The sequence below is a fragment of the Corvus kubaryi genome, unplaced genomic scaffold, assembly GCF_017639235.1.
Source record: "Corvus kubaryi isolate FWS band 111438036 unplaced genomic scaffold, C.kubaryi_AGA036_p1.0 split1-131, whole genome shotgun sequence".
Taxonomy (NCBI): domain Eukaryota; kingdom Metazoa; phylum Chordata; class Aves; order Passeriformes; family Corvidae; genus Corvus; species Corvus kubaryi.
In genome coordinates this window covers 8,544,956-8,565,060 of record NW_024582073.1, presented here as the reverse complement: position 1 = coordinate 8,565,060, position 20,105 = coordinate 8,544,956, and the positions used below count along the sequence as shown (strand labels likewise).

Below are 20,105 nucleotides of genomic sequence, written 5' to 3'. Positions count from 1 at the left end.
ATATTCCTCACAGGTCTGTGAAGCATCTCAAAAGCATGTCCTGCCCTGCTCACTATGCAGACCTTCCAGGCATCTGATCCCCTGCTGAGGCAGGGCCACCCAGCTCTGAGAGGAACCACTGGCATCATAAAGAAGAGCAGCTGGAGCCAGGAACGAATATGTGGAGAATGTCGGGACAAATGTATCAAATACCTCAGGTTAATTGGCAAACAGTTAAAGCTAATGCCTAGGAAAGCTCTCATGATATTGCAAATTCAGGGCTGAAAGTAGTAGATATAGAGGGCTCACCTCTCTTCAACTTTAAACTAAAGATGCTGGTATTATTTCTCACTTATTTACTTACTTATGTTTACTATGTTTTGAGATTTTTCCAAAGCAAATTTAAGATGATAATATAGACCAAAAATAACTCCATGGCAGCGTGCTCAATGGGGGTGACTTGATCAACATCACTTGTACAGACACAGGTGTTTCAAAAACACCATAGAGGCAGGAGACACAGAAGAGGAAGATAATACTGCTGGAAAAGTGCACTGAAGTGATACCCCTGTGAGTCATCACTCATGGTCTTTCCCTCCAGTCTCAGCCGATCACAATATTGCTCTGGTTTCCCCAGAGACCTGCTGGAGGAGCACTGCTAAATACTTCACATATCCCCCCAGGATCCCTCTGAGAGACTGCTGGAGAAAGAGCTTGGACCCGAGAATCACTTACAGATGGGCTCAGGGGTGGGCTTTGCACAGCCGGGGCCCTGGTTCTGTGGCAGAGCAAGTCTCAAGTTAGTAATTACATGTTTAGCATACTATGCAAGCATTTATTCCTGCTTTTTCACAATTATCCGTTCTTCCGCTTTGTGATAGCCACTCCTTTTCTCATTGATTTCACACACCACAGGAGCACAGGCCCCATCAGCATCAGCATTTTCCCCCCAGCCTTGCCTGCCCTGCAGCAGTGACCCTGTGCTTCCTGGGTTAGGACCCCTATACTGCTCATGCCATGTTCCTCCTGGATTCAAATTACTAAGATCAAAAGTTCAGCAGGTTCTATCCGCAGTCAGACTGTTTACGTGTTTATTTGTTCCAGTAACCTGCCAGGTCTTCACCAGTCTTAACAACTCCATGAGAAGATCCTTGCCTTTCTTCAGAGCTAGTTTGACTCGTGCAAGCGAAAACTGAGGGGCTGCTTTGGAGGGAGAGCAGAGACGAGGGGTTAGTGAAGGATCATGAAACACTGTTTGGAGACAGCAAATTACCATTAAAGAATGCTGCCCACTTATGTAGAAAAACTGGGTGCCAGTTGCTCACCAACCCTGTTATTCAAGTTCTGCAGCCTGCAGCAAAAGGCTCCTAGAATTAGCTCTCCCAATCTGGTGGTGAGACACCTCTGATGTCTGAAATGGGTTTGCCTTGGGGTTGTTAAATACCTGCTCCATGTGATTGGACTAATTAAAAGTTTTTAGCCAAACAAATCCCTGTTTGTGAGGGTATAAGAGCTAAGAGGATTAGATGTTAGTTAAACTAGACATAACTGAGAAAACAAAGCTGCTGCTGTTAAATCTTGAAAATGCTACCCCAGTGTGTGTGGGTGAAAGGAATGGATAACAAAATTAATAGGTGAAACAAAAGTCTCAGATGGCAAGTATAACCCATCAGAAAAAAGTGCTCCCTTGAATTCAATATTGCGATGTAACAGGGGAATATATTCTACATACAGATGGCAAAACCAGCTTTAGTTAAAAGTTGGTCTTGATCTCCTGTATTCCTCTTGCAAAGGAAAACTGGGTATTTTCTATTATTTTATAGGTTTACTACTATAGCACATCAACTAAACAGGTATATACAAATAGCACCAGAAGCTGGCTAAGCACAACACAACTCCACACTTTGATCAGAAAGATTGTCTGCTACTACACTGAGAAATTGGACAAGTCTCATTGTTGTCTCATTGCTGACCAGCTGGGAAGTCAGTGCCTCTCAATGACTTTCTACCCTGTCCTTCCAGGGGGGTCTCAGTTAAAAAGAATCAGCTTCTTTACATTTTCATATAAATCAGAAGTCAACTGTTTTCTTCTGCCAACAAGGGACTGCTTGCAATAGCATCCCCAGTAAGAATAGATTAGAGAAAATTGAACTTGGATCCACAGCATATTTGTGCTGAGCAAATGTTTCCTCCCTAATAAAAAAAACCCACAAAACCCAGGCCATTAGAGCCTCCAGACTCCTTCTCCCCCTCTGCAAACAGACTGCTGTCTTATGCCTGCTTAGAAATTCTTGACTTTATTCCCAGTGAAACTGTTTGGTTCAGCAGCAGCCAGCAGCCCTCTCCATCAGCATCTGCTGCTACCTGTCATTTTGCCTTGTTTCACTCCTTTCTGGGCAGACATCCCATGGATCCCAGGTTGTTATCTTGATGGCTTCATTCTCCCCTCCCAGCCCCATTCTAGAACACCTGCTAAAGTTGCTAGCACTAATTATACTTTTATTTGAATGTAAATACTTTGCTTGGGGACATAATAAGTATACACCTGATTTTTCTGATTTTGTAGCCTCTGTAAGAAGGCTGCTGTGCTGATCAGTGCCAATGAGGAAGGGAGATATGTAAGAACCACCTCCACGGAAGTATGTGAAGTTAAACCGTGTCAGTGAGCATTCCATTGGAATAGAAACCAGTTGCACCTTTTAAAGTCCAGAACAGCGGACATGCTTTGGACCCATGTCATTTAAATACCAGTTCCCCAAACCAGAGGGCAGATAATCACTCTCCCAGGCACAGACCAGGGATTGGGGTGAGCTCTGGATCGTACCTTACACACAGAGTGGGTGCAGCCATATGGTTTTGGCAGGCGACACAGCATCCTCCTCTGGAGGCAACCAGCCTCTGTGCCAGAGAGCGATTCTGGGCGCGTTTGATTTATTAGCAGAGATGTAGCTAATGGGGAACAGAGATAGAAAACCAAACACCTCATTCAACAAGCAAAATAAAGAAATCTTTTACATCTGGAAATACTGAGGCAGATGATCAAATAATTAGCACTGCAAGTTTATACTGCCTGCAGCTAGAAGAACTGCTCTCTGTGGAAACAGGAATGTGGTTGAGCCTGCAAAAATGTGATAAGGGATCTGTACCTAAGATTTTTGGATGGTCTGTGTAGATCACAGGTGAGTTTCCACAGAGCTGGAGGAGCATTCAGGACTGGACTCCCATGAAAAAACTCCCTACTCTACTCAACTGAGGATGCCTTGGCAAGCAAGTGCCAGTGCCACATTTTTACTCCTTCTGAGAAGGTGTATCAAAACTAAAGGTGTAGAAACAACGTTTTTTTCTTCTGTCACAAGTTGACCCCAGAAACAGCAATAACAAAAATTCTTTTCACTTGCTTTTCTCAACAAAATAAAAAATCAATTTCAGTTTATTTTTTTTCCCCCCAGCACTTTAAAGCACTTAAATTTCCACATAAAGTCCTCAAGATTTAAAATCAGAAATATCTTTCTTGGAATTTTTACTTTTATACAGATCAGTCTGTTTTGCAAACTTACAAATAGTTTCATTTTTACAAAATCTTCACTTTTGGTAAGTATGTAAGCTGTTTACACATATTTTTACCCCAGCCGAAATTCTGATGAGCTTGCATATTGTAAGGAAAAAAAGTACGGGTATGGATTTCTATGCAGATGTTTCATCACATGTGTGGGCTGAGGCTGGCTGTAGCTATGAAATACAAATGTAGTATATACAGATCTTGCTGATCTAGTAGAAGTATTAAATAACAAACCTCCTGGCTCTTTTACAGAAGGATGATTCAAGCAATCCATAGGTTCCTAGGCTGCTGCATGAGATCACAGCCTGATCACACGTGTATGATGGCATAAACAGATGAATAATAGCAACTGCATTTTCAGTCCCACCCACATTTCATCTTATTTTTTTAAATCACATTACACCTACACACAATGCTTGGCTAAGACTGACAAACACAGATGACAAGAAAATCAATATGTTGTTTTCTGTACGTGCGCATTTCAGGAGGAAATAATTACTGGGGATTTTTTCCCCTTTTTCTTGTTTTTATTTTCAAGGAAATAAATCTGAGAAAACAAAAGACAAGCGATGAAAGTCATTAGTTGCCATGGGATTTCAAATGCTAAGTCCTAGCACAAGTGCAGGTAAGACTGGACTAGAGTAGGAGACAGCTGACCTAGTCCAAAATATTTCTGCCTGGCTTCCCCATTGGGCTGCTCTCAGCTCCAGCACATGCCATGACCTTGCCTCTGTTGAGAACTGGAAGAGCATTGGCCTTGGCTTGAATGGAAGCAGGACCAAGCCCTACTCAGACAGTTTCATACACTACATGTCAGATGTGCATGCCAGCATTATGCAACGGGGTAAAAAATTAAAACCTGTCAGGCACAGAACTGGTGCACTCAAGGACATACTGTTACTTGTTTTGCAGCTTTGCCACTCTAACAGGGATTAACCACATGCCATTGATAGCTGCCATGATAAAGTCAACCAAAACACTTCATTTTTTAACTTTCAGGACATGATCTAAACTTTTGAGGGAAATGGCTTGTTTGGCCTCAAGTTTTTATTTGAAAAAAATAAAATTAAACTGAAAAAAACATTTACTTTTTTGCAGTCTTCTCTCCCCACTTTTCCCCTCCTTTGTCCCCCAGCTAACGAGGCAGCAGATTGAATTCACCTCCCAATTCCTTTATTAATTATTTTTTTCAACCAAGTGGGTAGGTATTGTAAGTCGCCAACCTTTGCTTTCTGGAAATTCTTTGGTGTATTACTGCATAGCAGAGTGGTGTGACAAGGATAAAGAGATTAGAAGTAATTTCATATAACTCCTTCTGTCAAAATCTGCAGAGGGTTTTTACTGGTAACTCTGAGTGTTGCTGAAATTCTTCATTAAAAACTTTCAATATACAGGCAGGAAATCGCTAAGCTCTAAGACACAAAGTAACCAAAACAGAGGGAGAGAAGGAATATTAAATCAAAGCCTGAATAGAGAGAGAATACAAAGGGAAAAAAACCCCACTCTGTTCAAGTACAAGAGTAAAAATGCATGTTATCTCCAAGGGGGTTGATGCCAATTCAGCTTTGAAAGCCAAAAAACCACATGCTGATTTTCCCCAGTTTCAAGTAACTGAGCATAACCTGTGCAGGCACAGGCTCTCCTTGCCAGCCTTAGACTGCCCAGGTGGCTGTGAGCTGCTGCTTGATGGTCACTACTGCAAGCTGCCTTGGCTAACACAAAACTCAGGCTGTGTTTTCCCTGTTTGTTTTATCAGCACACTTAATGTACAGCCTAGACAGGTAAAATCTGGCCAGCAGATGAAGAATGTTTCCTAGTACAGTGGTCAGTTATGGCCCCTAGTATTGTCAGTGTGAGAAAGCAGGGGCGAAGCACACAGAGAGGAAGGAGCTAAATATGATCTGGCCAACACAGCTGGGCCAGCCTACAGACCTGATAAAAGCTTTGAAGATGGAAAGAGGGGGGTTTGCATTCTCTATGATTGTTCCATTAAATGAACAGAGGAATGGACAGACATTAAATGATAATGTCAGCCCTGCATCTCTTGAAAAGTTACTATTGTGTTACAAAGCAATCACCAGGTATTTCAGATCCTCCTCAGAGCCTGTGGTCTCACAGAAGAACAGAGGAAGTGCAGACAAGGATGGGCGCAGGCGCATGCAAGGGAGTGTACTGCTACCACCATGGGTTAGGAGAAGACTTTAAATGCTTTGTCTCCTGTTAGAGGTGCAAACTCTTCTATTTTTTGGGGGAGTCCTTTTCTCTGTTTGTGAATCATTCACACGTTAGTTTCCACAAATATGTTCACACCTCAGGTTTGCACAATGAAGGTTGTAGCATGACTTGCCGTGTTGCAGCCCACTCAGGACAGGCACTTTTGTCCTTATCTAAAGCCATTTGCTGTGAATGAGGGAGGTTGCTCTGCCATTGGTGAATGAGGGAGGTTGCTCTGCCTCTACTTTTGAGTTCTCCTCCTGACCCCACAGATCCAGTGGGGGGACTACGCAGTGGCTGGGGGCTGGCATCTCCCCACCCCAGCCACTTGTTCCTGGTGTACCCCAACAGAGCTCTACAGCCCAGGAGGGACAGAGGCATCCAGGGCTTTCCTTGGGTACCCTCCAACATGACAAGTGGTGCCACTGCCCTCACTCCCATGCTTCACCAAGTGAAGGCGCCAGCCTGGGTCTGGGTGGATCCTGCAGACTTGTGCATGGGGGAGTGAGTGGTGCAATGTGCTCCTTCCCTGGTGAAGTGCCAGAGGTTCGCTGGAGCACCTCATATTGGGAACATGGGTGCTGCAAATTTGATCTTGCACTGCTCTGGATGCTCGTGGGAGACAGTGGCCTCCTTCACTTGACATGCAGTACAGAGGATGGTGGCCTTGCTCCTGCAGAGAAGCTGGGCTCAGACACCAACAGTGGCTGCTGTCCCCACCATTCTGCCAGAGACAATGGAGGTGACACAGCATCTGCTTTGACCCCTGCACCGCAGGAAAGGGGAACCCACAGCTAAGGCAAATAAAGAGGCTCTTGATTACAAGTTTCTGCACATGGGTCCTGTGTATCACAGGCCAAGTCATTTAAACCAGGCTTTGTACAGATGGTGACCAATGGCATGTTCCCTGTTTCCAGATGGGAACATTTTCTGAACTGCAATTTGCTTGCAGAAGCAATGAGCACTTAGAGCGGCAAGGGGACTGTCTGGGAAATGCATTTTGAAAATGTGGCTCTTAAGCAAAACTAAGTTTTCTGGAAAGGAGAGTCATGAGGCGAACAGCATGACTGACTTATATTAGTAGCTGAAGTGCAAATAAAACAAAAGGAGACAATTTGTTTTGCCTCAAGGCAAACATTTAATTTCTGAATTCTTTACCCCATTTCTATTGTTAAATTTGGTGACATTTTCTAAATGAAATTTCATTCTAAATAATAAAAAAAAAAGGTTGCATTATTTTGAAAACATGGACATAACACTTCAACTTATTTGTGTACATGTATTTCTGATCACCCAACATAACCTCTTAGCTTGATATAAGCCTATAGCTAGATCTTGTTTACCCTAAAGCACACTTTCTGTTAAGTGAAGATGACCTTTAACTAAGCCAGTTCACCTGTGCCTGGCTCTGGCATCCTAAACTGTATAATCAAAACCATGGCAAGCTTCTTAATTTATATCCTATGTCCCTATTTTTTTAGTAAATAAATATCAAATGGCTGCTAGTTATGCAGATTATCTCATTACTTTTTGTAAGTATTTAAATGTTATAGCAATGAACACCACTAAAAAGCCAAAGAGTAATAAATCTGTCTTCAGAGCAAAAGAATTCAAGAGCATGAACCATTTACATCCTGGAGGATGTAGGAGGAAAAAAAATTAAATATTTAAAGTTCATTGTCCACCCTCATTCTTATGCATGGCATATGGCAAGGCTCCTTCAAAAAACCTCATCAGTACTGAATGTGTCAAAAAACCAGGATCATACTATAATAATATATATAACAGAAGGCAAACTGGGATTGTGCAGACTATAAATCTGGCACTATCTGAATTCCACACCTCATATTTTTTATGAGGAGGATATAGCTGTGCACGGTTTCCTAAGCTTCCCTGTTTTTTTTTTTTTTTTTGAAGCAAACTGAAACCCAACCCCAAATTCCATCATGAGGCATCCTGCTGATGCGTGTGTCACCAGAGGGGTAGCGCATGATATTTACTGCATGGACTTCTGTTTCACAAAGGAACAGTAAATGACAGAGGCAGGGCAGCAGCAGAGAAAGACGGAAGAGGCAGGAGTGGGGGGACTCCTTACAGCTTCTCAAGGGAAAGTTGGAGTGGTGAAAACCCTTGGATTCAGATCCCCAGGTGCTCTGGCTTGGGCTGTGTCCAGGCTTCTTGGATTACCTGCCCTTTCTTCTGCTCCTGCCCTTGTCCAACAGCAGTGCCTCAAACTCCCCACTTTTCCTTCCTCCTGTCGTTGCCTCTAGCCCTGAGAATGCCTGCCTTGCTGGCTCTGAGTACAATTCCCCATGTCAGACCTTGCCCCCAAATGTGCTCTCTCCCTGTCCAGCCAGCACTTCTCAGTCAATTGTTTGAGTTATCAAATCCTCCTTTCCATCAGCCTTCTGACTCTTCATCAGCTTTTCAAGGCAGACAGTTCTCTTCCCTCTCCTGCCTCTGTCTCTCTTCTCTCTCTTTCCTTCCCACTAGGTCCAACCTGCTCTTCAGGAGCCCCACACCCCAGTACCTGTTTCTTTGCTTTCTTTATCTTTAGATGCTCTATAGACTGCTCTTGAACTCAGGGCAGAGAGTCCAGCAGGCTCATGCTAGAACTGTGACTCAAGTTTTTCTCAGAGCATAGGCAGTGTCAGCAGTGGATTCGGGGACTTGGAAGCTAAAAGTTGAAGTATCCACTAAACACGTGGAAATCATGTTTTCAAAGGTTTAAATTCTGCTTTGACCCCTGCACAAGAGCCACTTCTGTGCTTGAGGTCAAGTCACTTAGGAAGCCTTAGGAAGAAGTTGCAAACATTTGAAAAAAACCAAATTTTCTAGCTTGGATTTTCAGAAGCGGTCAAATGATTTTAAGCTAAGTGACTCTTGGGCCTCTATACAGGTAAATGCAGAACAATTCACAGGCCTCAGGCATCTTGCCATGCAATGCAAAGCTTTGCAAAATTATGAGCAAATAAAAATAATCTCCTAAGAGAAAATTTGGGACATCCTTATTAACCAGAGCTGCTCTGTCTTCTTCCTTTTACATCTGCTTGTACAATGGAAACTTTTGGATGCAAAGTTCCATGCACTTGGAGCAGTTACAGTCCCAGATCTCTGCAGGTTATATTATGTGGACACTTTTTTCTGGGGTGGGCTACAACAGTTATATCTACTTATGAACACTAAAGCTACAGGCACTTTAGCAGTGCATTTCAAACTGCTCTTCCAAAACCAGTGATCTGAAGCAGAAACCTGGGACTTGTCCCACCAGCACCCTGGGGACTCCTGGCTCTCCCCTGTCCCTGGAGTTTCACAGCAAGTGCTCCTCACCACCCTGTCAGCAGAACCTTGCTCTCACTTCCCAGGGACACAGCTGGATCATGAAATGCAGCCTGCTGGGCAGTGCCCCCTCCCCATCCCTTGACAGCTTGTGCCATTGCAGCACTTCACGGAGTCCCCCTCAGCCCGGGACTGTGGGACTGAAGGAAGGGGACCTGAGGCAAGGAGCCCAGGGGCTGCCAGAGGTTCAGGTTAGGCGTCCAGCTGTGAACCTTCCCTCATCCTTCTCCAGGACTCCCACAGCACAACTGCCCAACCCTATCAAAATGAAGACCTAAGCCAAACACAGGAAAATCCCTAGATTTGCCAAAGCTCCCCAAAGATTGGCCCTATTAGACCTCACAACCCAATGGGATGTTCAGCTATACCAGCAGAGACCAGTAACCACAAAACAGATACCCACAAAAACCAGCTGACCGTACTGTTGTTAACTCATGCATGTCATTTTCTATGGCAAGGCAGGGACACAAACCCAGGTTTCCTAAGCTTTATACTGGTGCTTTTCCTGCAAAACCAGTCATTTGTATACTTTTTGCTTCTTGCCTGGCTTGTTCTACACCCTGTTGCACACATGCATACAATAGTATGTGTGAACTCAGAAGAAACCTTTATTTAATAATGATTGACATTTGCAGGAGCTTTAAGAATGCAATGATTTTGGCACTGGTTACTTTCCAGGTAAGGATTAACAAACCAATGTGTTAACCACCACCTGATGTTCTTTGTTTGAAACAGGCCACGTTTCAAAATGGAGGCAGCTTTCAGATTATTTTTCAGAAAGATTGTGCTTTGATTTGGAAATAGGGAAGAGCAGGAAGGATTGCAACAAAAAAAAAGATTAGATGAAGAGGAAATGTGATATAAGTGGTTTGGATCTACAGAAGGAGCAATAGAATGATGTTCTTCTCACACTGTTCATGTTACAGTTTTAGAAGACATAGAAGCAGTGCCCCCTCATCAGAGCTCAGGCAGAAGCTAAGTCCTTCCTGTGTTTTGGTATTTGTGGCTGAAACCTACATTTGAACAATGTAGAAATGCAGTGAAAATGAAAGTCTGGTTCATCCACCTTGCCTGTCATTCAAAGCTCCTGGTGTTGGCCAAAAGAGGGTTCACCCCTTCTGCTTTTCCATGGTTCCAACATCTCTGCATCCAGCTGTCTAGTGCTCTGAACTGGCTCATGTATGCCCTGGTGCTCCACAGACCACTCACTCTGCACCCTTGCAAACATGTATCCTGTGCCAGGATCCTGGGCCACAGTGCCAAACTCACTGACTGACACAGACAGAGCCAGCAGAGAGCATGGAGGCCCCAAAAACTGGCACCAGTGCCAAAAGAAGGCAAAGGTGAACCTCTGAAGATGGGGAAGCAGTGAGCCAGCTTTGAACAGACAACTCCGAAAGAAACTTGCAAAACAGCAACAACTAGCAAGCTTATCTAATCCACTTTGTACCAGCCTCAGCTCTGCAAAGGGTTTGTCTGACCCATTTGTGGGTATTCCTGGGGCACAGGGGACAGATAACCTTGTATCCATCCTGTGGTAGCACAACTACAGCTCCCGAACTGCAGCAGGATCCTTTCTGATTACTTTGTAGTACAACAAAACAGAGAACCTACAGTTGCCTATGTATTAAAAACATTAAGGCGTGTCCAAAGATACTATAAATTTACACCCCAGCTTACAAATCCCCTGTGCAGTCCATGTTTTGTGTACTGACAGCATGCACTGAGAGTTGAGGTCTTTAACTGGTTTTCACTATTACCAATATGAGGCTTTATTGAGAACTTAAACCTCTAGGCTTACAGATACATGTCATTTTTCACAAAATTAAGTTTATTACACTGCCCATAGGTAAGTAGACTGCATTGTCAGCAATTTTGCTTTAATTTTCTTCAGAGAACCTGTATTTTTTACACAACTTATTTGTTTAGAAAAAAAACTTGTTCTGTCTGTTGGAAAATGCAGAGGCAGAGATGCTTCATGCACCTTATTTATATATGTGGTATATTCTTCAACAGCTTGTCTTTTGTGGCACTCCTCAAGAGTGTATTTCTGCTATACAGGAGGAGAGAAAAAAAATATGGCACAGTGGGTAAAATGATCCCATTAAGATCACCTCCCTAAAACAGAGATAAAGATGGTAACTGGCAGTGCTTTGGGAATTAAAAATCCAGCACTGAGACTGATTTGTGTTGATACCTATAGTGCACATACTGTTTATATATGTGTATAAATATACAAATATAAATAACATATTTTCCTTTAAAACCCAAACAAACAACCAACCCAAAACCTCAGTGATCTACAGATGGAAATGCTAGGATTTGACTCAGATTTCAGTCTCCTTGGTAAAGGTCAATGGGATGGACACCAGAACCTGCTCTCAGCAACCCCACAGCCCACAGACTAGCAGGATCACTGCCAGTGATCAAATCCCTAATGTGTTTTAATCGTGCCTCTCTTCCCATTGGCACACCATCAGAAACCCATCTTTGGGAGATGTCAGGAATCAAAAAGCCACTGTTGAAACTCCAGATAATGCTCTAGACAGAGGAAGGAAAAAAAGCCCTGAAACTGTTCTGTAAACAAAATGCTTGCCCTGGGCTTTTCTCATTCTGATGCGAAAGCCAACAGACAAGGCCACCAGTGCCTCCAGTTTAGCAATACTTCATGTACTTACTCAGGGCTTCTGGCAGTTCATTCCACATTCCTCAGAGCTGTAGGTTTTATACAGTGCCCTGTATATCAACCAGACAGTGTACCTGATAAACTTTCCCTGAGGCAGGTGGCCATGTGAATGGCCAGGAATTTGCACAGGAATTTGCACAGGATTTTTCTTACTTAGGCTCATAAGGTTAGCAAACAGTAAAAACTAAAATTGTTTGCCAGTTGGTCTTGTTGCTTACCAAAAATGTAAGCTTGCCGACAACTCCCTGCAGAAAACCAGAGCTCTCCAAGAGCAATAAAGACTGACCATGGGAAGACATATTCTCAGCACCTCCAGCAAGGACCTGCACACACCTGTGGTAAAACACAGGTCGGAGAACGGACTTTAAAATACTAGGGAGGGCTGCAGCCTGGCACATTACAAGGCAGAGAGGAGCAGAGCAGTGTAGACACAGGTGTGTTGAGGAGCTGCTGCCTGTCTCACACCCTGTTCATACTGATCACACATCACAGGAGGCAGGGCACTGTCCTGACATCCTGGATACCTCTTGCCACCCCTGTGGTGCTTAGGAAGATTTATTCTGCACGCATACAGTCTGACCTGTGACTCACTTAGGTAAGTTGAGACTTGGGACCTCACTATGTGAAAGAAGCTCGTAAAAGCCTTTTTGTTTATTGTTGCTCAATACAATTATCCTCTATGAAAATCACATTTTTTTCCTTCCATGCAGGACAACTGTGGCCTGTTTGGGCCATGCCCAGGTTGAAGCTTGCTCCTGGGCCCTGGGGTTGTGCAATGCTGCTGGGTACATCTGCAGCCACCCTTAGCCTGGGTGCTCAGGGTGAGCAGGCAACTTTGTCAGTAGCATCTACTCATTCCATTTGCTTTGTAAACATTGGCTAAGACACCACATACGGCAGCAACACCAAGCACATTCAGATCCCCTTGCCACAGCCAGAGGAACCTCCACATTCATCGAATGGGTGCACTCAGTAAGTCAAGTAAGTTGTGACTTTTCTTGCCTGCTTCATCAGGCCAAGAAGCCAAAGGCAGAATCCATCTTCAAGAGCCACAGACTGTCCTGCAGTCCCAAAAGTTTGAATATCCTCACCCGTTAAGTCTAGGTCTACTTGCAGCTTTACCAGTGACTATGCTCCTGTGAGCTTCAGGTACCGTATTTGTGCTACCTTTAATGAAAATGCTAATGACAAAGAAATGCGGACTAGCACTCACATTAGGATGTGGATTGTAGTGTATGAACTCTGGTGAAATTCCAGCATACACAGTCAACAGAAATTTTACTGCCAGAAACATGGCCTTAAGTCATGGTAATAAAGTTAATATTTAATTGAGGTGAGTTGAACGTGCTCTTTTGTTGCAAAAACATCTAGAAGACATGTCCCTGCGTGCATAATCGTGTTTGACTCTATCTTCCCTCCTTGCCTTTCATGCTTTTTTTCCCCAGCTCTGGCTCTTCGTCCCTCCCCAACCATAAGAGCTCCCGCAGTTGTACCCTGCATACTGCTCAGACCTCCTGCCCTCTGTTTGTCACCCCAGCACACCCTCCAGCTTTAAAAACCTGTTAGCTACAGTCAATTCATACTTCCATTCTTACAGGTCCTGAAATCTTGAGCACAGCTTTCAAACCCTAATGAAGCACCTCTGTCTCAGCTTTTCCCTGATTGGGATCAGACTCAGTGAGTTGACCTTTTCCTCCCCTTTCTCCTTCCTCCTGCTCTTCTTCCTCCTTCTCCTCTTTTCAAGGATTGCTCATTTCTCATTTTGTCCCTTCCCTTCTTTTCCCAGCCCTGCAAATGCCTCCCCTTCACTCAAGTCCATCACCTTCCTCCTTGGGTTTTGATTCCCCACTTTTCTCTTCTTACTGTTGCTGATTAATGCTGATGACCCATATCACCCTCTTAGTCATTCTGCATCCATTTTACCAATTCTGTTCCTCTGCTGCCCCGATCTTTTTCTTTTCCTCATTAACAAAGACTGTTTATTTGGCATGCACTGTCTAGAGGCTCTCTACTGCTGACTTTTTCCAGCACTAACCTTCAAGTGGTCCCATTCAGCACCATCCATTAGACTCCCCCGTTCTCCACCATTCAGCCTTTTTGCAATTTCCATTCCATCAACCCTCATGACTTCTCTTTTGCTTTTAACCCTTATCTCTCTACCAAGTTAAATTGCAAAATTTTCCCAACATTTCAATTTCCTTTGATTTTCTTCCCCATAATATCCAGCCCAACCAATGCCCCTCAGTCATTTCTTCTGCTAGAAAGGTTGAAAGACTGTCTCCTGAAAGCCCAGCCATCACTATCCACTTATATGTGGATAAAGCAGAGTCTCTAATAGCTGCTCACCCCTCCCCCAAGGAATACCCGAAGTCTCTTTTCTCTCCTTTCCACAGTGACCATTACTGCTCTGTTTGCAGGCAGGGCACAGGTTTTTTTGGGGAGCCTTTCTTTCAAGGTACAGCTAAGACCTGTTGATGCCTTCTGCATGCATGCCAAAGACATTGGCTATTCTATCTGCCCTCATAGATGAAACACTTCTCTGGAGTCTCACCCTCACATTAGCTCATTAATGGTGACATTCCTTTTTGTTCTTTCATGATTTGATCCACGGTTGATCTACAATCTTCATCCACTATTTCATCTTCCAAATATTACTTCAAGAGTCATTTTCATACCTTTGAATGTACCACTCATTTTTTGTGTTCCTGTTGATCCTCTCTCCATCTTCTAACAAATAAAATAAAAGGTGCCCTTACACATGGTACTTGCTCAGGCAGGCAGAGCTGAATAGCACAAACAGGTGTCCTTTGCAGATTATGAACACCCACTTTATGCTTTCCATCATATGCCCTTCTGTTTCCCTTCATAATTCCTCACTGGGACTACCTCCCTGGTCACAACTGCAGAGGAACTTTGCTCACCTCTCTTAAATTCCTTCTAAAAATCTCTCCCTTGCTGTTGAGATAGTACAACAGCAGCCAGTCTGCTGGCATGCTGTTCTTGCTACGTACCTAGCTGACCCCTCACCACTTCCTTGCGCTCCATGTGCACCTATCCCATCTCTTGCCTCTCACCAGCTATTTCATGCATAAACCCCACATGGCAGTGACAGTCCTTCCGCTCCGCCTGTACGAGCAGGTCCACACAGCAGAAACACCCAGGTCAGGAATCACAGGTTTGTGACACAGCAATCATAAATGACATCGTGAAAGTTGCTGGGAACCCAGCTTGCTGAAATTCAGCCTACACCCTGACTTGTGGTGGAGCTTGCTAAGTTTCTCTGATAAAAGACAAAAAGGCAGAGGCAGTATCTCAGTTTATTTCTAAGGCACAACTCCAGCCCATTCATTGGGTACTCAAACATGCATGCAAACTCTGAGCTGCATCACTTGGGGTGTTGCTTCTCCAGAGTAAACCTCCCAATGGCCCTCACATTGGCAAATAGGATAGAAAGCCTCTCAGCTGTTAGTGGCTGCTTAAGCTGCTCCCCCTTTGGAAATACCTGAAAGTTACTGTTGTCACATTATTATTGGTTGAGGATTCTCATGCCTTTGTAGTTTCTCTCTATCTCAAGGGGCAAATAAGCCCATCTGTGCTGATTCAGTCTCAGCTTTATGACCTACCTAAGCAAAAGATAACATCCAGACACTAAACATATTTAGTAAAACACACTTTAAAAATATCAGAAACCTCTTTCTTCTTTTCAAATAAAATCTTACTTGGGATCAGGACAAATGAAAGCCTGGAAAGGACAAAAATGTCCTCAAATATCAGGTAGTCAGCTTTGCAGTTACTAAAAAGTTGCTTTCCTCTGTTGACTGTATCACCAAAGCCGTACCAGCCATAGCTATACAAAGCCTGCATTGTCTCAGCAAGGCTACTGAGATGTTCCTGATCTTGGCAAGAGCTAGGTGTACCCAGAAGCATTTTATTGAAAAAAAATTACTACAGCAGAAAGAAATATTATTTTAGGCCTCATACTGGAAAGATAAGAGTCAGAGTCCTTCCGTCTGCTAAGGGAGCAGAAAAAAAAAATCCTGTTCCCGGGATCCATTTTACAAACTTGAAGGTTGCACCTAAGAATCCCCTTATGAAACAAATTTCAAAGTAACTACAATATAGGGAAGGATTTGTTGGTTTAAGTCATCAGTAATTTGGAGATTTCAACTTCATGACAAAAGAGGCAACTACATACAGCCACATACAAGCATGGAAATAGTCTCTTTATAGCTAAATTGTTAGATTTGCTTCCTTGCTACAAAGAAAAGCTGATCTTTATGTTCATCTTTATGTTCATCATTGATTTTTCTTATTTAACAGGAACAGGATCTGTCAATGCTTCTTCACAAAGAGCACATACTTGCCCCTACTAAATTTCTGAGTAAACCAGAGCAATATTGGTTCAGGAAACTGCACACAAGTGATCAGGACCATTTGAACGAAAAAGCCAAGATTACATTTTTGTTTCACCCATAAATGCGGTGTAACATCTGTTGGAGTTCGTCACCCTAGCAGTGCTGTGGGCTCCTATGGTAAACCAACAAGCCCTCTCACACCACTCCTGAGTAACCCTGATCTTCTCTAGCTATCAGGTGCTCTCACAGCTTTCACAGAAGAGGGTGTAGCATCTCACAGAGGGGTAGCAAAGTGAGGGCGCTCTGCCATGTGCAGGAAGCCAAGAGTCCAAAATGTGGGAAGCTGCAAAAGCAGACCCCAGTTCCAGGGATAGCCCTGCTGAAGCCAGGCAGGCAAGGGCCATGCAAGATCAAGGATTCAGACCAAGCTGCCATAAAACCAGCATTCTCTGAAGGCTCTACCATCTCCACTGCTTATATTAAATATTTTTATTACAATGTTTTCAACTTAAAAAAAATCGGTTGTATTGAAGGAAGTACATTCTTTTATTTTCTAAAACTTCAAACAAAGATTTTCCATCCTCAGTTGCAGCAGGGACACTTCAGGAATTATTAACAACTATTTACATGCCAGTCAACTCCAAGTATTTCCCTAACAACACTTAGGGCCCAGAGGCTCCGAAGAGGTCAGACCCCAAAAGCAGCAGAGGGAGCTGGGCTCTCCCCGAACTGGGAGGCGAGGTGGGAACAGCTGCCCTCAGCTCTCGGCAGGATGCACAGCTTTGAAACAAGCCAGAGAACAACCTCTCCCAGGACGGGAATATGCAGGGGAGTGGCGGGAGAGAGAACGAATGTGCAAAAGGAGTGTTTGTCTCTCCGTTTATCTAGCAGACAGCAGTCTGTTGGCTTTAGCTTCGAGTCTGCCGGACACCAAGCAGCGGCCCTTATCTCCACCTCCTCTCTGAGAGTGCACGCTGCCTTCCAGTTTTCCAGCTGTATACCAGGCTCCGCTTAACACCACGGGCGACCTCTGGCCCCAGGGGCGGGCACCTGCGCGGGCGCGCAGCCCACCCCGCGCCGTGCGCCCCAGCCCGCCTGTGCCGGCCGCGCCGCCGCCTTGCGAAACGCGCACGGCTCCCCTCTCGCACCATGTGAGCTCGGCCAGACTGGTAGAGAATAATTGCAGGCTTGTCCAATTTCTCATTTGCAAAGTCTAGGAGGCTCATCAGGGCACCGATACTCAGCTTGCGTTTGCCTCAGGCGGCTCATTTCAGCCCCGTCTAACGCTCCTGCCTTCTGCCAGGTCAGTCCAGTTGAGCCGAAAAAATTTAGTAAGGATTTTGTGACCTGTAAGATCCCACCTTTAACCATTATAATAGGTTGGCTTTAGCGCAAAGTTTTATTTTAAATTTCTAAGAAGAAATGAGCTGTGTAGCCTTACCTCTAAAAAAACTTTAAACTCTGCTATTTCTTTTAACATGAATAAGGAGATCCCAGCATTTTCCATCTAATCACGCATATCTCAGCATGAAGAAGATGCTTGACCTCCTGATGGATACATGTATTTTAAATGGTCTTCAGAAACTTTTCACAGATAAGATCCCATTCTTATGCTAATGTCTATAACAGATTGGCAGACAGCAGAGTCAGAGCCTTCTTGTCACCTCCCTGTCACTTGTGCCAAGGCTCTGTGGTCTGTACGAACTATAGAATTTTAAGTGTTCAAAAAGAAGAAACAGCCATACGAAAAAACCACACCTTCCGAAACTGACTCCAAAGACAGTTTACCACAGCAAGTCACGCTGTGGTTTTTCTTTGACATGGAGAAACACGTATTTTAAATTAAAACTCTCCGATCTGCAAATCACTTCTCACTCTGTCCTTGTTTAATACCTGCCTCTGCCTCTAATCTCTCATCTTTCTTCAGAATCACCAGAAATCTGTCAGTTGGAAAGAGTCACTAAAACTCTACCAAAACCCTCTGCAGTCCTCTCCATTTGCTTTCCCCCCCAAAGATATTTTAAAATGTATTTTCTGAGTCTGAGTGAACTTCTGGTCGCTTACATTGTCAACCCAATCACCGAAGAGTAAGTACAATCCAATCCTCAGCTAAGGAGGGAGGAAGTGCAGAGCAAACCGAAAAGCGACGGTACCTACCTGGAGCCCACCTCAGCGCCCAGCACCATTCGCAGCAACGGCAACGTTTTGGGGTAGCGACCTAATGCATTGTCCTTCCTACCGCGCTGCGAAATGAGAGTTGAGCAACTCCTTGCACCGCTGCTTGGAGCCACAGCTCTCCCAATCTTAACCCCCTCTCTCGGCTCTTCGCTTCTTTGCTTTCTTTTTTTTTTTTCTCTTTTAAACAGAGTTTTTGAGCGCTAAAACTTGCAATTAGTACCAGCTAAGCCAAAGCCCCTGCTCGCCCCTGCCATAAGCCGCACATTCCAGGGCGCTGAGCGGGGCGCTTGAGCTCTTTGCCGGCACCGCGGAGCTCTTCCACCCCCAGACCCGGCTTTCTGCCTACAAATTCGATAAGGCTGCAAGAGCTCAGGAACACGCACTGAAACTCGGACAGGGGAAAAATTGGTCTCTAATCTCCAGCCTGGGTGGTTTTTATTATCCTCCTCCCCCCCTCCTCCTCTCTTTCTCTCCACACTCACAGTAGCAAGGTTGTCTCTGGACTACTCCCTGCCTTAAACTCACCAAACCAGATTTTTACTCCCAACACCTTCCCGTAAATCTGAACTGAAATTTTACCCTGCTTGCTGAGTTCTGGCTGGCTGAGGGCCAGCCAGCATTCCTGTTGTTTTAAGAGGGCAGATAAAAAAACCCCGAAAACAAACAAACCCCCCCCCCCAAAAAAAAACCCGAACAAAAAAACCCCCCAAAAAAAAAAAACGGAACCAAAAAAAAAAGAAAAAAAAAAAAAAGGAAAAAATCCAGAGAGGAAAACCTGGAGAGATGCAAGGGCTGGAAGGAAGCAAACTTTTAGAGCAGCTTTACTAAAAATACAGTGGGAGGGAGTGATTCACATTTATCTTTAAGGGGCTAAAAGAGTGATATTTTTTTTGGCAATGTCAGTCATGAGAAAATACCCTTCTCAGCCATCTGCCTCCTTCAGGTGGATGGATATTTGAAAAGAAAATAAACCTCTGGTACTCACCTGAAGGACAGCAGCAGGCATAAACATAGGAGGGAGAGGAGCCTGCCCCTTTGCCTGATCCAGTTACCCCAAGGCAGCGGTAACGCTGGTTTAAGAAGTGCCACATTTTACACTTTTCTGACCTAAAGTTACATGTGGTTTCTAGAAAAGGAACAAAAGAGAAACCAGTTTTTATATAGAAAAAACCAACCAAGCCTTCTTTTAAACTCCGTGTGATCCCTCTGACCGTTGTCTGGAAGGCTTAAAGAAACAATGAAGCAAGACTGTAAACTTTCTTACCCCCTTTTACATTACCTGTCTGTGCCTGGCTATGGGCTTTGATGTATTGAAACAAAGCACAAGACCTGTTTATAGTAAATGAAACCAACCAACAGAGAGATCTAATTCAGACTTGTGACTAAACAAACTGGAACAGGAAACACACACCAACAGATTTTTTTTTAAGTACTAATTCCTGCTAGCATTATCGTGCAACAGCAAAAAAAAAAAAAAAAAAAAAGGTTTTGCTTCTCCCTTCAGTCACTTTTGTTCAAATGCAGAGGTTTTAATTTTTTTTTTTTTTCTGGAAAGCAAAAACCCACCCAACCAACCAAAATCCCAAAACAAACAAGCAATGTTCCATCATGTATATGCAAATATTTAACAGAGCAATATTTACCACTAGTGGTGATCTGAAGATATTATTCATCTATTTGTTTCCCCATGTAGGTCATTTGTGCAACTGATTAGTATCATGACCCTCACTCCAATTAACATCTGTAATTGATGAGTAGACAGAGGACCTTCATCTAGGATAACTGGACAGTTCAA

General features: G+C 43.9%; 1 protein-coding gene across 4 annotated transcripts in view; it reads right to left on the bottom strand.

The window, feature by feature from the left end:
* The window catches only part of RBM47 (RNA binding motif protein 47), a 76,534-nt gene extending 56,841 nt beyond the window's left edge, over positions 1 to 19,693 (bottom strand). Inside the window, exons 1-3 of one of the 4 annotated variants that reach the window (XM_042053260.1) lie at positions 19,590 to 19,693; positions 19,296 to 19,436; positions 2,804 to 2,928 (exon numbers count right to left, since the gene is read on the bottom strand). In XM_042053260.1, the coding sequence (XP_041909194.1) occupies positions 2,804 to 2,829 (26 nt within the window). In that variant the 5' untranslated portion in view covers positions 2,830 to 2,928; positions 19,296 to 19,436; positions 19,590 to 19,693. Of the gene's footprint in view, positions 1 to 2,803; positions 2,929 to 18,289; positions 18,858 to 19,295; positions 19,437 to 19,589 lie in introns of those variants that run through there. The other 3 variants (XM_042053264.1, XM_042053261.1, XM_042053259.1) reach the window with 3 other exon arrangements.
* Between the last annotated feature and the right edge of the window lie 412 nt (positions 19,694 to 20,105).